The following is a 16490-nucleotide window of genomic DNA, read 5'->3' as shown; positions in this document are numbered from 1 at the left end:
TTTCAGAGAACTTGGAAGGAGAATTGATCTCTCTTCTTCTTGGTTCCTTGCTGGAAGCACTCTTTACTTTTCTTGCTTTGGATCTTGGGTGGAGAATTGAAGAAATTCTGTTTCAATCTCACCTTGAGATCCCTTGTTTATTTTCTTTCTGCATAATTGAATTTGAATTTCTGTTTACTGCTTCTTCATCTACTTTGCTTCTGCAATTTACTTTTCTTTACTTCTTTTGCAATTGCTCTTGTTGGATCAAGGAAGGATTTGAGATCTAGACTTGTTATCTAGTCTCTTCCACTCCTGAGATCTCAACCCCTTTTAATTTGCTGCAACTTAAGCACTGCTTTCTAGTTCTTTAAATTCTCAAGTCATTTTACTTTTCTGTTAAGATCTACTTCACTGCACTTCAATTTTCTCTTTTATGTTTAATGCCATTTACTTGTTTCTTGTTTAATTCCTGCAAGTCCACACCCCAATCCCTTTTACAATTCAAGCAATTTACATTTCTTGCACTTTAAGCTTCAGTCATTTATATTCCTTGCAAGTTAAGATTCTGCACTTTATTTTACATGCTCTTTAAGATTCAGTTTCTTTATTTTCCTGCTCTATAGTTTGTTGCAATTTTCCCTTTCCCTTTTACATTCAAAGTAATTTAGTTTCTGTTAATCACAAACACTCAACCAATACTTGATTCGCTTGACTAAATCAACCACTAAACTAAAATTGCTCAATCCTTCAATCCCTGTGGGATCGACCTCACTCATGTGAGTTATTATTACTTGATGCGACCCGGTACACTTGCCGGTTAGATTTGTGTGTTTTGGTGGAATTTCCACCAAAATACTCATCAAATACTACTGTATAAAATCTACATCCAAAAACAATGTTATTGACAAAAAACAATGTTGATTGATAAACCACCTAGTTAACAAAATAATATTTTGGATTTGTTATGATAACAATGGATGTCTATTAATGTGGGCGGCTGAGCTTTTCAAAGCTTAACTGCTCAATATAAATTGAGAATTAATGAAGGTTGAATGTTTGAATTTTTGTATCTATAAATAGAGGGCAAATCCTCTCGTAACATACACACAACTGATAGTAATAAAACATTATTTACTCTCTTATACTATTCTCTCTCTCTTATATTCTTTACTATAATATTAGTAAATATATTAATTATATTGTGATAATAATTGTGGTGAATATTACTATTAGAGTTATATAATTATACTTTTTATTTTATATTTGTTACCTCTTCCTTATTTATTTATTCCACAACACGTTATCAGCACGAGACTCTGATCAAATTTTTAGCAAGACTCAGGTAACAAATTTGTATTATGTCGAAGCTCTCTCATCTTGAATTCAATGCTCTTGATATATCTAGAAATAACTATTTATCATGGATACTAGATGCTGAAATTCATCTTGATTCAATGGATCTTGGAGATACCATTAAGGCTGAAAATAATGCATCCCAGAAGGATAAAGCCAAAGCCATGATTTTTCTTCGTCGTCATCTTGACGAAGGATTGAAAAATGAATATCTCACATTAAAAGATCCTACAAATCTTTAGAAAGACCTTGAAGAAAGGTACAATCGTCAAAAAATGGTGATACTTCCTCAAGCCCGATATGAATGGACGCACTTGCGTCTACAGGATTTTAAATCCATAAATGAATATAATTCGGCAATGTTTTGAATCACCTCATGAATAAAATTATGTGGGGAAAAGATATCTGATAATGATATGTTAGAGAAAACTTTCTCGACCTTCCATGCCTTGAATGTGCTCCTGCAGCAGTATTATCGAGAAAAAGGATTTAAAAAATATTCTGAGTTAATTTCTTGCCTTCTTGTTGCTGAATGCAACAACGAGTTGCTCTTAAAGAATCATGAAGCACGCCCAGCTGGCGCCGCCCCATTTCTGGAAGTAAACGCGGCAAATCATTACCCCAGAAGAGGTAAATGGCAAGGTTTTAATAACAAGAAAAATTATGGAAGGAAAAGGAATTATGTTCAAAAGAGAGGATCTCACCAGAAGTGGGATAAAGAAAGAAATATTGGGCAAAATAAATCAACAGAGGATAAGTGTTTCCATTGTGGTGGAAAGGACCATTGGTCGCGTACCTGTCGTACCCCAAGGCACCTAGTCGATCTTTATCAAGCATCTTTGAAAAAAGACGACAAAGGAAAGGAAACGAATTTTGTTTCAAATGATGTTGCTGAAAATTCCACCACTCATTATGATGTATCTGATTTCTTTGAGGATCCTGAAGGAAATATTGGTCATTTGATCAATGATGAAATAGTTTAATATGTGAAATTGTTAAGTATCCATGTAAATAAATAATGTAAAGAACTTATTGTTAAGTTTTATTTTCTATGTATTTGAGTTTCAAATATGATGTATATAAATAATAAAATATTAATGTTTATGAATTTTGAAATCATTAAATGTGTCAAGTTTTAAAATAAAATTTTAGTATATGACATTATTTTTATGTACAGTGTTTCTTAAAAAAATAATTTCGATCAAGTATTCAATTTAACTGTGCATACTACTCATTTTATTATTATTTGTCTTTGAAGAAAATGGGAAGGATATATAATGAAGATGTATGCCTTGCGGATAGTGCAAGTTCGCACACCATTCTCAAAAGTGATATATATTTTACCCATCTTATGCCAAAAGAAGAATATGTTAATACTATTTTTGGCTCAGGCAATGTGATTGAAGGCTTCGGAAGAGCTATAATTTTGTTTTCCAGAGGAACAAATTTTATAATAAATAATGCACTATTGTCTACTAAGTCCCTAAGAAACTTGTTGAACTTTAAAGATATTCGCCGAAATGGATATCATATTGAGACTATGAATGAGGGAAGTCATGAGTACTTATGTATCACAACTCATGATTCAAATAAAAAGGTTATATTAGAAAAGTTGCCCTCACTTTCATCTGGGTTATATTATACCAAGATTAGTGCAATTGAATCACATGCCATTGTAAACCAGAAGTTTACTAGCCCAAATGAATTCATAACTTGGCACGATCGATTGGGTCATCCGGGAACAACCATGATGCGGAGAATTATTGAAAACTCCCATGAACATTCACTAAAGAACCAGAAGATTCTTAAATCTAGTGAATTTTATTGTGCTGCATGTTCTCAAGGGAAGTTAATTTTAAGGCCATCACCAGTAAAGATTGGATTTGAGTCCCCTGAATTCCTAGAAAGGATTCAAGGCGATATATGTGAACCTATTCATCCACCATGTGGATCTTTTAGATATTTTATGGTCCTGATAGATGCATCTTTGAGATGGTCACATGTGTGCTTATTGTCTTCTCACAACCTAGCGTTTGCAAAATTACTGGCTCAAATTATTCGATTAAAATCACAATTTCCAGAAAATCCAATCAAAGCAATTCATCTTGATAATGTTGGTGAATTTACTTCCCAAGCCTTTGATGCTTATTGTATGGCTAATGGAATAAGTGTTGAATATCCAGTAGCTTATGTTCACGCACAAAATGGGTTAGCAGAATCACTTATTAAACACCTCTAATTATTTGCTAGACCCTTGCTTATGAGAACAAATCTCCCAACCTCGGTTTGGGAATGCTATTTTACATGCTGCAGTACTTATTCGTTTGAGACCAACGAGTTACCATCAGTTCTCTCTTATACAATTAGCTTTTGGCCAGCAGCCAAATGTTTCCCATTTAAGAATATTCGGATGTGCGATATATGTTCCCATTGCACCACCTAATCGCACCAAAATAGGACCCCAAAGAAAATTGGGGATATGTGTTGGATATGATTCTCCTTCTATAGTAAGGTATCTTGAGATACAAACTGGGGATGTATTTAAAGCCCGATTTATGGATTGTCATTTTGATGAATCAAAATTTCCAACATTAAGGGGAGTGAATAAGCTTCCTAGAAAGGAACTTAATTGGAATGCATCATCGTTGATGCATTTAGATCCTCGATCAGGGCAATGTGAACTAGAAGTTCAAAAGATTATACATTTGCAAAGAATAGCAAATGAATTGCCTAATACATTTTTCGATACAAAGAGGATAACCAAATCTTATATACCAGCGGAAAATGCCCCAATTCGAATTGATGTCCCAGTTGGACAAATAGCCACTGAAGCAAATTCATGCCAGAAGCGTGGCAAGCCTGTCAGTTCCAAAGACAAAAATCCTCGAAAAAGAAAAGAGGTAAATACGATTGCTGTTGAAAAAGACATAGTAAAGACACCTGCAGTTGTCCAAAATTCTGATATAGTTTTAATGCTAGAAGATGTTCAGGTACCTAAGAGTTGTGAAAATGACGAGATCTCGATAAATTATGTCTTTACAGGAGAAAAATGGGACCGAAATAAGACAATTGTCAATGAAATATTTGCATATAATGTGGCATTAAATATCATGCATGAAAGTAAGGATCTTGAGCCAAGATCAGTCGAAAAATGTCGACAAAGGAATGATTGGCCAAAATGGAAAGAAGCCATGAAGGCTAAGTTAGACTCACTTGCAAACGTGAAGTCTTTGAACCTGTAGTCCGTACACCAGAAGATGTAAAACCTGTTGGATACCAATGGATATTTGTGAGAAAATGAAATGAGAGAAATGAAGTTGTGCGCTACAAAGCTCAACTTATAGCACAAGATTTTTCACAGAGGCCTGGTATAGATTATGAAGAAACGTATTCCCCTGTAGTGGATGCGATAACATTGCGTTATTTGTTCAGTTTATCTGCATATCATAAACTGCATATGCATTTAATGGATGTGGTAACAGCCTATTTATACGGCTCATTAGATCGGGATATCTATATGAAAGTCCCTGAAGAACTAAAGATATCTAAACCATCCAATGAATATTCACAGGGGTTATACTCAGTCAAATTGCAAAGATCTTTATATGGTCTAAAGCAATCTGGACGAATGTGGTATAATCGTCTTATTGAGTATCTGGCCAAAAATAGATTTAAGAATGATGATATCTGTCTGTGTGTTTTCATAAAAAAATCTGCATCTGGATTCATTATAATTGTTGTGTACATTGATGATTTAAATATCATTGGGACTTTTGAAGAGATTCCAACAATGATAAAAACTCTAAAAGAAGAGTTTGAGATGAAAGACCTTGGAAGGACGAAATTTTGTCTCGGCCTGCAGATCGAGCATATAAAAAATGAGATCTTTATTCATCAAACAACATACACAGAAAAGATATTGAAAAGATTTTATATAGATAAGTCACATCCCTTGAGTACCCCAATGATCGTAAGATCTTTAGATGTGGAAAAGGATCAATTCCGTCCTAAAGAAGAAAATGAAGATATCTTTGGTCCTAAAGTACCATATCTTAGTGCCATTGGAGCGCTAATGTATCTTGCCAATAATACACAACCCGATATATCATTTGCTGTGAATTTACTAGCAAGATATAGTTCCTCTCTAACCAGAAGACATTGGAGTGGAATCAAACAAATCTTTCGATATCTTCATGGAACGGTTGATATGGGATTATTTTATCCCTATGGATCCAAATCACAACTAATTGGATATGCAAATGCTGGATACTTGTCTGATCCACACAAAGGGAGATCTCAAACAGGATACTTGTTCACGTATGGTGGTACAGCTATATCATGGAAGTCTACGAAACAGACGATAGCAGCAACCTCCTCTAATCATGCTGAAATACTAGCGATACATGAAGCAAGTCGCGAGTGTTTTAGCTCAGGAGTTTGATCCAATATATTATGTCATCATGTGTACTAATTGATCATAAGATAGCTCTAACTGTCCTGTTTGAAGATAATACAGCATGCATTGCTCAACTTAAGGGTGGATATATCAAAGGCGATAGAACAAAGCATATTTCTCCCAAATTCTTCTTCACTCGTGATTTTCAAAATCAAGGGACAATTGATATCCAACAAATCCGCTCAAGTGACAACCTGGCAGATTTATTCACAAATTCACTCCCAAAATCCTCATTTGAAAGATTGGTGCATGAGATTGGGATGCGCGAATTTTGATATATTAAATGATGTCGACAAGAGGGGGAAACTGTACTCTTTTTTCCTTGGTCAGGTTTTTTCACATTGGATTTTTCTTGACAAGGTTTTTAATGAGACAGTCCCCATCACAAAGGATATTGTACTCGTTTTCCTTCACTAAGGTTTTTTCCCACAAGGTTTTCCTTTAGTAAGATTTTAATGAGGTATATTCTTAAATAGACATCCAAGGGGAAATGTTATGATAACAATGGATGTCTATTAATGTGGGCGGCTGAGCTTTTCAAAGCTTAACTTCTCAATACAAATTGAGAATTAATGAAAGTTGAATGATTAATGAAAGTTGAATGTTTGAATTTTTGTATCTATAAATAGAGGAAAAATCCTCTCGTAACATACACACAACTGATAGTAATAAAACATTCTTCACTCTCTTATACTATTCTCTCTATTATATTCTTTACTACAATATTAGTAAATATATTAATTATATTGTGATAATAATTGTGGTGAATATTACTATTAAAGTTATATAATTATACTTTTTATTTTATATATGTTACCTCTTCCTTATTTATTTATTTCACAACAGGATTTATAAATTTTAGGTTTTTCAAAAACCCTAGAAAAAAATTAGCGCGCATTTGAATTGCAATTTCATTTTCAGTTTTCATTTTTAATATTTTTCATTTTCAAATTTTTGTGAATAAAAGAGAAAATAGAATGTGAAAACAAAAAATAAGATTTTTTTAATAATTTATTTTTTTATAAAATATTGAAAATAAATAGAAAAATAAAAATGTTTTCAACTTAAAATATCTAATTGTTTGATAGTCTTAAGTTTTCAAGCCATAGAATAGGCAAATTCCATGACGCCTAATATTCAATGCACCTTTAAGTTATCCAAGGGAGAGGAGAAAAGAGAGAAAATGTGGATCAACTGCCAGTTGAAGAAGTTGAAGGACCACAGACGTTAGACAATTGTTGATCAACTCAACTAGAAGAAGCAGCAGCTTCCTTGTAATTCTCTGCATCACTGGTTTCATTCGTATCTAAGTTTGGCGCTTTTGGGAGCAGTCCCAGAAGTTTAAACATGAGTTGATCGGCATCGAAATCATTGTTGGGAGTGGTGAGGAGCTTTTCGCCGGTGAAGATAGAATTTGCACCAGCAAGAAAACATAGTGCCTGCTCAGGCATGGAGAACCGAACTCTACCGGCTGATAACCTGACCATTGCTTTAGGCATTATGATTCGCGCTGTGGCTATCATTCGAATCATCTCCCATATTTCAACAGGCTGAAAAATAGCATAGAAATGTCAGTATCTAGTTTTAGGCAGCCTTGATGTTGCCAACAATCCCAACATGGCTTAACGGCAAGCATCAACCACTTGTATTATCATTGCCAATACAAGTTTGATGAGAACTAGTAAATAGAAAAAGTAACTAGAACCAACTTTTAGTTAGTCAACATTAGCCAAACTTTGTTTTAGGCTTTATAATTTACAGTCTAGAGTAAAAATTTATGATATAGGGTCTAAAATTTAAGATAAATAAAATAATTTTTAAAAAGTTGGCTGATATTGACTAAAAAAAGTTGGCTCCCTAGCATTACTCGTTTCGCAAATCGACCAGTAAGATTAACTAACCTTCTGATCCTCGAGAGGGGTTCCCTTTACAGCAACAAGTGCATTAATAGGAACACTCTCTGGATGAGAGGGGAGTGTCGACAATGTATGTAACAAACCTACGCGGTCCTCCTCTGCTTCTCCAAGCCCAATAATTCCTCCTGTCAAGCGTAAACAATTCTCGATTGGTCAGTAAGACTATTCAGAAGTAAGTCCTTTAATTGTTAGTCACTTGTAAGGAGCTTACTTCAATATAATGTCTAATGTTCAAAATAACTTAATAATACTGTTTATCCTAGAACTAAGAGTAAAAAAGAAAAGTTCAAAATGAATAAGATCTTTATATTATGATCCTTAGCACATAGAAAAAATTAGAATGGATAAACTTCTTGCAGTATATGTGCCTATTCTACATATGAAAGAAATCGAAAAGCTATATCACATCCATCTGGGAAAATTTGATTATAAAGTTAAAGCAAATTGCAAATAAGTTCCATTGTGTTTAATGTTAACATGATTACCAGAACAAACATTAATCCCTGCATCACGAACAAATTCAAGGGTTTTTAGGCGCTCATCATATGTCCTTGTTGTAATGATGTTTGGATAATATTCCCTTGAAGTATCAAGATTGTGATTATAGGCTGTGAGACCTGCCTGCTTGAGTTCAACAGCTTGCTGTTTCTCCAGCATGCCAAGGGTGCAACACACCTCCATCCCCATATCCCTACAATAAAGAGCTCAAATGTTATCTACATTTACCTGATAGGGCGTGTGGTCAATGTTTTCACAGGAATTTTACATTAGAAATCTTATATTAGAATATTTTTTCAATGTAAATTCCCAAAAATGTGAAAACATTCCACGAATCACGCACCCCTATAAGTTAAGCGCATTTCATTTGAAATCTGATAGACCAAACTTATAGTATATTTTTCAGATGATAGTATTGTATTACCTTATTTCTTTTACATATTCAAGGATCTGGTTGAAGTTGGTCTTCCTTCCTATAGTGTCCCTCCATGCCGCACCCATACAGAAGCGAGTGCTCCCGGCCTCTTTTGCCTACAGGATAATGAACTTCCATGTTACTCAGAAACATGATACTTTTTAACTAATAAATGTTCTGGGTTCCAAATGAACATCGAACACTTCTCCATGTCATGTTAACTAATATCAGATCAATGGAGCTTTATAAAGACGAATAATGGCATCACAATGTTGCAGGCTAATATGAAGTAGAATACCCGTAATCATAGATAGCATCAGAATTACAAGTTTTACCTTCTTGGCAGCCTCAATAACAGCATCTTTGTTCATAAGTCTTTGGGACTTGAGTCCTGTGTTATACCTAGAGGATTGAGGACAATAGGAACAATCTTCACTACACCCTCCTGTCTTAATAGAGAGTAGAGTGCACTGCTGTACTTCCCTAAAGTTTTGAGCATGCCTGTGAACTTGAGCCTGATAAATCACCACACACACACACACACACACCAAACACTGAGCTTCAGTAAATTAAACCAAATTTTGATTATGCTGCTATTCCACAATAATAAACTTTCCTTGATGGGTTTTGCTTAGGCACTTCAAAATACAGAAATAAACTTGGGTTTATGTTAAAAGTATTTATGCTAACGTTCTAAGCTTTTGGCATGTTATTGGGTGCAATATTTTATTGTCAATTGTATAATTATGCATTATGGAGTTCCAAATTAAAAAACAATTATTTTTTAAACAAATTTCTGTTAAAATCTGTTAATAATTATAAATGCAAAATACCTACTAGTTTCCAATAAAAACTTTTCTTGATGGGATTTCCCTCAAGCACTTCAAAATCAAGTTTTGCATGACCCCATTAAAGCCATAAAGAGAAATAAACTTTATAATAGTTACCCCATGGAAGAGAAGATCGAGAATGGGTGAATCATAGATGGATTTGACTTCGGTTAGGGTCCAATCGTTTCTGGGGCCTTCTTTGATGGTCCTCTCGGCTTGAATGGCAGCATCTGAGGAAGAACTGTAGCCATGACAAGATTGCAGAACCCCAATGGAGGGTGTAAGATGATGAGTTCTTCTGAAAATGGGTCTCACCAGAAACATGATTTTTGAATTCAGCTGAGAAAAGAGAGAAAGTTGAAACTAGATGAGAGTAATATGAGAGATTGAGGCTAAATCACTTCCTTGAAAGTGCTTTCAGTATGCAGATTGCGGCTGCTTTTGTTTATAGAGAAGGGAAATTGAGAAAGGGAGATTTAAACACAAAATCGTATTTAATAGAACAGAGATATTGTGTTCAGACTTTAGAGATATTAAATTAGTATTTTATAAAGATACAAAAATACTAACGAGAGATGATTTATTTTTTATTTTTTTTATTTTTGTTAATTTTTTATAATTATATTTTTTTTATTATTATATATATATTTTTTAAATTTTTGAATAAAATAATAAAAATAAATTGAATTTTTATATGAAATTAGATGACAATAATATCTGCCCTGTAAAGTGAGAAGGATGCTCAGATCTGCATATATCATGTTTCCTAGAAAAACAACTTTGCCTTTTGTTGTGAACTCGATTATGATTGCGCATTGGAGCTTTCTGGTTAGCACTGTTCTACTTAAAATTCTGTCATTTTGTGTTGAAGTATAAATTCCCAAGTTAAGTGAAATTCTTACTGTGGTCCAAGTATGCAGTTCAAACATATAACAATTTCGAGTCAGATATTAAGGATTATGAAGGTTAGCCATCTTTTGCAATAATTTTATGTTAGTTTTCTTTTATATACATTTAAAGTTCTTTGGGCTTAGGCTCTTAGCTCACTTAATAGGATAATACTTGGATCTTGATTGCATTGAAAATTCTTCTGAATGCAAAGAAAAATCATAGGTGTTACCTGCTGTATTTAATGAGGTTGTATTTTTACTTTTTAGATTAACAATATACAAAACTTGAAGTGTACAGGTACGTTATATGTATATAACAACAACAATAACAAAACCTGTGGTATCATGTTTTCTCTAATTTTCACTTCTATGTTAGAGTTCATCGTTCCTATGCTAAACTTATACACCATGTACTCTATCTTAGTGTGACTTATGCATAGGCCTTATACTTTTAAATAAAAAACAACATACTGAGTTGTAAAATTTCTAGTTTAGGTTAATAGTATCAGGTTGTGTTCAAATATAGAATTCTTTTTTCTTCTTTGATTTTCTACTACCAATAATTCTTAGGTAATGACTTAAAAAACAGTTTGAATGTGAAAAACTCCTCCAAAGCAAATCAGGCAGCTCCCCTAAGAACAAAAAAGACTTTTTGATACAGGTACTTGCACCATGATTGTTTGCCTTGTCCATACGATGTTCACATGCTGATTTTTTCACTAGAAAATTTATGAGAATTACTTTGTCAAGAGCTAGTAATTAGAAGTACCTTTCTTTAGAAAATACTAATTGTTTCCATGAAGCATTAGACAAACAAAATAATGTTATTTTATTATTTTTATGAAATAATGAAAGTTTTATCGAGGGAGAATAGCTATAGCTTTAACTAGAGCATTTTTGTTTCTTGAAAGATGATACCACTCGACAATTTATTATTTTTATTTTTAGTTTTGTCTCTTCAATACCTTAGATGCATCATTTAAGGGCTTTGGTGATCTTATAGAAGGTAGCTCTAGATTGTTTACTTTGCTTATCATTGTTTAGTATCATAAGGCTAAAGCAAACTGGTCACAGCTTGACAGTTAAACTTATTATGGATAAAATTTCAACAAAGTCCAAAGGTTATGCATTAGTTGAGTACACCACAGAGGAGGCTGCAAGCATAACATTGAAAGAGATGAATGACAGGGTAAATTCATCTCTTTTTTCTTGCTATTGAATCTCACATTAGACCAAGACACAACAGAGGTAGCAATAGACAAAAGTCCTTCAAGTACCGCCTATTTGACTCAACCTTCTGATTATAAGTGAAGATAATACATCGTTTATTATATTCTCAACTTTTTTTCTCAATATCAAGATTTTTTAGCTATTTTCTTTGTTTTCTCGTCTGTTTCAGAGTCGATAGTCATACTCAATGAGTTGAATAGGACTTATACTTGACCTATATACAAGTAATTAATGGTTTTTGTGTTACATAATTCAAATGGATTCAGCCTAGTTGAAAAGTCTAGTTGAGTAGTAAAGTCTTTGTACAAGAAATGAGCCTAGTTGAAATTGTGACATGATGTTGGATGGTTGAGATAGGAGTTTAAGGAAAATACCAATTGGATTTGGAACATATATCATGTATTATATTATGAATTAGCAATGAAGCTTTTGCGAACTTTACTTTTGGACTAAATATAATTATTTTCGTCAATAATTGTTCCATCAGGCTTATGAGGATTGTAAAGCACCATGCTTTATTGGTTAATTAGTAAAATATGAGAGTTAAGAAATAAGGAGTAGAAGGGAAAACTAGGGTGATTAAACCTAGAAGGTAGGAGATGATTCAGTAATGCCTCGGGTAAGCAATTAGTCCTTGCTTTTGCTTAGAGAAGCAATCATTCTTTTATGTTTCTGAAAAGAATTCCTTTAATAAAGATTGCTTCTGCATAGGAAATGCTCGGACAATTATTCGCTTTTATGTTTCTGAAAAGAATTTTTTAACAAAGAACTCAGACGGTCCGATTTCTCCCTGTCCCATACTTGTGTCTAACACATGTATACATCATAACCAAGCACAACTCACAGTCCTGCAATATCAAAAAAAATTAGCCACAATTATTCTAATATATTGGAATTGGGATAATTGGTTCTTTAGAATTTTTCACCATGTTTTGTATGACAGTTTGATAATTCCTTGTGTAGTACTATTTGAAAGTTGTTTTTTCTTTCAACCAAAATTAGTTCTCCCAACTTATGATGTTGGCTGGAATTTAAGTTATTTATAAACTATCATATTGTGGTCAGAGTGATTTTATATAGCACTTTTTTTATTTTTTCTTGGGTTGAGAATAATATTTTTTTTGGATTATGAATTGTTCGAGATATTATTTCCAAATATGGCATCGAAATCGGATCTTTCGATTTATGAGAAGTACAAAAATTGGTCCTTTCAATTTGTGGATACAAAAATCGAACCCTCCGTTCTCTAAAACAAATATGATATTTAAATATCTCAACAAAAGAGATAGATGTATGCAATCTTTCAAACCGATAATATTAGAATATATATATATATATATATATATATATCTTTTGCTCAAGATAATAATAAAAAAAAGGTTTTGCTTGTCATGTTTTAAAAATAATGAGTACATTGATTTTATAAAATTAACAGTTTTAAACATTTAATTTTTTAAACAAAATTCTGAAGCCCGTGCCTTTTTACCCTAAACAAGAACCTAAATTTACAACCATGAAATTATTATTTCCGTCCATGCCATCATGTGCACAAGCATTCAAGTGAAAATTTGAGATTCGTTGAAGCATCTATTCATGGCTTTGCATTGAAGGAATAACCAAATGTTGTTGCTGCACCTGCAAATCCCAGCAGATTCCAACAATGTTTCATTAGTCACATGGAAGATATGATCTTTACATTAAACCATAGAACGGAGGGGATAGGACACTTGGAAAAGTGAGGAAATGAGTTAAGAAGAGATAGAACAAAATAACTTAGAACAAATCCTAAAACAGGCTTATAAACCAAAGTGCGTATACAGAAAGTAATTTAATTATAAATAAAACGACCTCACTCAATTGAATCTTATTACTTTGAATGAACCAGATAATCAAGCTTATATAATGAATCCATGACTCCACGCAAATATGATACAAATTCCTATAATCGTAATGCTCATTTTTCATTTTCCATACTCCATTTTACTTTGTATTCCATCATAGTGCATTAGCACCTTGAAAGAGCTCAAATAATTTCCACAAAAACAGGTCTAGACTAAAGTCACAAATTCCACAAAACAGGCTCTGCAAAACTGGGTTTTCTATTTTACAGCAATAAAAAATAGTTATACATTGTACTATTGATACAAGTACAAATGGCATAGCTAATGTTAGTCTAAACTGAAATAAAATTGTTGAAGTCTTGTTTCAACATCGCTTCTAAACATAACACTGATTCCTAAATAAACTATATCTATCTGTCTAAAGAAGTATACTTGTGGACGTAAAAAAGTAAAAACTATACAAGCTGTTCCTATTCGTAATTGTAGGTCTAAACAATATACCTATGAGCTTCTAATAATATACAACAAACATATAATTACATAACTCTTAAGGTTTAGGTGGACCTTGAGCGGAATTTTGTGCTTTGTCCACACTTTGATCCTGACCAGCTTATGCATAAGAAAGTATTTTGGAAATGTAAACTAAGCCTAGAGGCATCTCCACCTTAGTTTTCTGGTCAATTGGTCATCCTAAGGTTTAAAGAGGTTTGTGCTCAAGGAGGATTCCAATTGGAAGTAAAATCTAGGCTTCAAAATCTAAGTCCTGGGACCACAATGGCTAGATGGTAGAAGAGTTCTTTTAGAAAACTGTAGCATAATAAGAGGCATAATAGTAGTCATGAACCCTCTCTATTAAAATTTTACTCTTTTAAGTAAAAGGCATGTGAATGGTTATATATTGAATACTAACTCCTCCAATCCTCTTACCATTGCTTCAGAGTTCACAGAAGATAAGAATTAAAGGGTTAAAAATTGATTAAGCATGTCTTCAAGACTTGGGAGAGACAGGGAGGGCGAGCTTTACCTGGGAACTAATATAATTCAGTGAACCCTGATGAACAAGCTGCAAAATACATAAGCCAACAACACAGAAACCAATACAGATTAAATATTGAACTAAACCTTATTTACCAGAATAACAATTCTGAAACATAAAGTAGAACTCCATAAGGGTTATGCAATTGAAATATTAACCTGAGTATTTTGACCCGCTAGACCAACTTGATCTCGTCTAACAGATCCATCGCCAGTTCTAGCAGATCCTTTGGTGTCACCCTGTAAGAATCATTGTTCAACAGAAAATGGCAGTTCCATTGGTAAAATGGTTTGAGGTAAACATAAAGCAATACAACTAAACAGGGGGTGTAATTAACTTACCTCCAACTGCGATAATCAGCCATGTTTGAACATCACCAATCAAATAAGAGAGAAAAGAAACAGTCAGAAAAGTTTAACACACACATTCATTGAATAGGAACCCCCCCCCCCCCCCCCCCCAAAAGCCCCATGCTCCCATCCAACCAAAGACTTGTATGGAGAAGGAAATGGAAAGTGAAAACTAGGAAGCATAAAATTCATATTTCTCAGTTGGGTTTTAGGCTTTAGAAGAGACAAAATCTCAGTTCTAACAAATATACATGAAGTATGGAGAAATGCTGGATGTAAATACTAGTAAGACAGAAAACCACAAACAGTATGACGTGAAAGCAGTTATTACTTATTAGTGAAACTAGCATGAGTAGTCATTAGCAATTTGTTAAAACATTTATAGGGAAAAGCTGTTGTACTTAGCAATCACAATAAATTATCACCCTATTATCTATGTAGTCAGGAGAATAAAGGAAAATAGAGACAGGAGAATAAAATGTCACTAAAAATACCTCTCTGAATCTTGCTAGGTACACTTTAAGAGGTTCTATGTAGTCTTCAAATCCTAAAGTGGCCATCGCCCATAACAAATCATCTCCATTAATGGTCTTCCTCTTCTCTTTCTGGCACTTCTCACATGCCCTAAACACCCAAATAACCAGACTCCAATTAACATAAACAAACTTAGCAATGTTAACAAAACACAATTTTAACATACAATAATGTGTAAGCTAGTATTTAAGCATAAGCTACAATGGACTCAAAATAAGCTTAATCTAGATAAACACAACTTATCCTCCTACCCCTTAACAACCATCAAAGAAAAACAATTGTTCATGTGATACTCATTAGACATTTCGCAAAAAGAAAATTGAAAGCAAGAAACAATCATGCAATAATCAGTTGGTAGTAGTAACAGTGTAGTGCTCACTCGCTGGTGATGAAGCTGATGAATTCCGAAACGCATTCCTGCATTGTGTCCTTGGCGTCCTTGGCGATCTTGCCATTGGCAGGGAGCCCCTTTTTCATGATCCTGCTGATGTTGGCGATAGGGAGGAACCTGTCCTGCTCCCTTGCTCCTGCACCACATAGGCCGCCGGAAGAAGACTCCTGCGGGCTCTGCTCTCCTCCACTCTCATGGCTCCCGTTCGCTGGACTCGTCGGTGCATCCGCCATTGCCAATTAAAAATCCTATCCAATTGAAAAAAAAAAAAAAAAAACAAATAACACAAAAAAAAATTCAAATTACAAAATGCAAATGCAAAATCAATGCAATGCTGTTGATAAATATATGTATTTGGTGATTGTAGAATGAAACGCCTAGAACAACCAGAAATTAGAACTTGACTTGGTTGATGTAGTTGAATGGGTGACCTTTGTGAGAGTGAGCGAGTGAGAGGGAGAGGTTTTGTATTTGGCGGGCGAAGAAATTGTGAGAGGTGATTGGTGGCAACTGGCAATTTGTGAGGGCAATCGAAGGAGATTCCAGAATAACCTAAGAAGGGTTTTGATTTTGGCTTTTCTCACAATCCCCGCCGTTCATTTGTTTTCTATGATTATATATATATAAATTTTTAATTTTGATGCACTATATAAAATAGTCTAAAAAAATGGATATAATCGTATAACTATGTAAAATGTTTTATACTGTAAATTAGTCTATCAATTTTTTTTATCGAAAATAAAGAGACTCGAACTCACAACCTCCTAG

The 16490-nt window shown here is 33.7% G+C and overlaps 2 protein-coding genes across 5 annotated transcripts; both read right to left on the bottom strand.

Annotated features, from left to right (window-relative positions):
• Nucleotides 1–6378: 6378 nt before the first annotated feature.
• Nucleotides 6379–10296, bottom strand: LOC112776445 (biotin synthase, mitochondrial). Its single transcript, XM_025820611.3, has 6 exons — nt 9568–10296; nt 8956–9135; nt 8630–8736; nt 8193–8398; nt 7693–7832; nt 6379–7341 (listed from the first exon to the last, which is right to left on the bottom strand). Exons 1-6 carry the CDS (start codon nt 9772–9774, stop codon nt 7039–7041), a joined length of 1143 nt encoding a protein of 380 aa, XP_025676396.1. The 5' UTR covers nt 9775–10296; the 3' UTR covers nt 6379–7038.
• Nucleotides 10297–12964: 2668 nt separating this feature from the next.
• On the bottom strand, nt 12965–16316 carry LOC112778634 (nuclear transcription factor Y subunit B-1). 4 transcript variants are annotated; one of them, XM_025822934.3, is made up of 7 exons: nt 16110–16313; nt 15711–15970; nt 15292–15421; nt 14789–14794; nt 14606–14686; nt 14436–14474; nt 12965–13205 (listed from the first exon to the last, which is right to left on the bottom strand). In XM_025822934.3, exons 2-7 carry the CDS (start codon nt 15953–15955, stop codon nt 13158–13160), a joined length of 549 nt encoding a protein of 182 aa, XP_025678719.1. In that variant the 5' UTR covers nt 15956–15970; nt 16110–16313; the 3' UTR covers nt 12965–13157. The 4 variants fall into 4 exon arrangements, with proteins under 4 accessions (XP_025678719.1, XP_072083978.1, XP_072083979.1 ...); XM_072227877.1 differs by lacking the exon at nt 14789–14794 and having other exon boundaries at nt 16110–16316; XM_072227878.1 differs by lacking the exon at nt 14789–14794 and having other exon boundaries at nt 16154–16313.
• Nucleotides 16317–16490: the final 174 nt, after the last annotated feature.

This window comes from Arachis hypogaea, chromosome 19 (assembly GCF_003086295.3).
Source record: "Arachis hypogaea cultivar Tifrunner chromosome 19, arahy.Tifrunner.gnm2.J5K5, whole genome shotgun sequence".
NCBI lineage: Eukaryota > Viridiplantae > Streptophyta > Magnoliopsida > Fabales > Fabaceae > Arachis > Arachis hypogaea.
Note: the sequence above shows the minus strand (reverse complement) of the source record. Positions and strands in the feature narration are given on the sequence as shown.

Excerpts from the sequence above, each read along its gene's own strand:
- LOC112776445 (XM_025820611.3), bottom strand. The coding sequence starts at position 9,774 with ATGTTTCTGGTGAGACCCATTTTCAGAAGAACTCATCATCTTACACCC. Across the intron at positions 9,136-9,567 it reads TCGATCTTCTCTTCCATGGG|GCTCAAGTTCACAGGCATGC; the intron begins GTAACTATTATA and ends GTGATTTATCAG. Across the intron at positions 7,833-8,192 it reads AGGGATTAATGTTTGTTCTG|GAGGAATTATTGGGCTTGGA; the intron begins GTAATCATGTTA and ends TACGCTTGACAG.
- LOC112778634 (XM_025822934.3), bottom strand. The coding sequence starts at position 15,955 with ATGGCGGATGCACCGACGAGTCCAGCGAACGGGAGCCATGAGAGTGGA. Across the intron at positions 15,422-15,710 it reads ATCAGCTTCATCACCAGCGA|GGCATGTGAGAAGTGCCAGA; the intron begins GTGAGCACTACA and ends TTGGGTGTTTAG. Across the intron at positions 14,475-14,605 it reads TAGCGGGTCAAAATACTCAG|CTTGTTCATCAGGGTTCACT; the intron begins GTTAATATTTCA and ends TGTATTTTGCAG.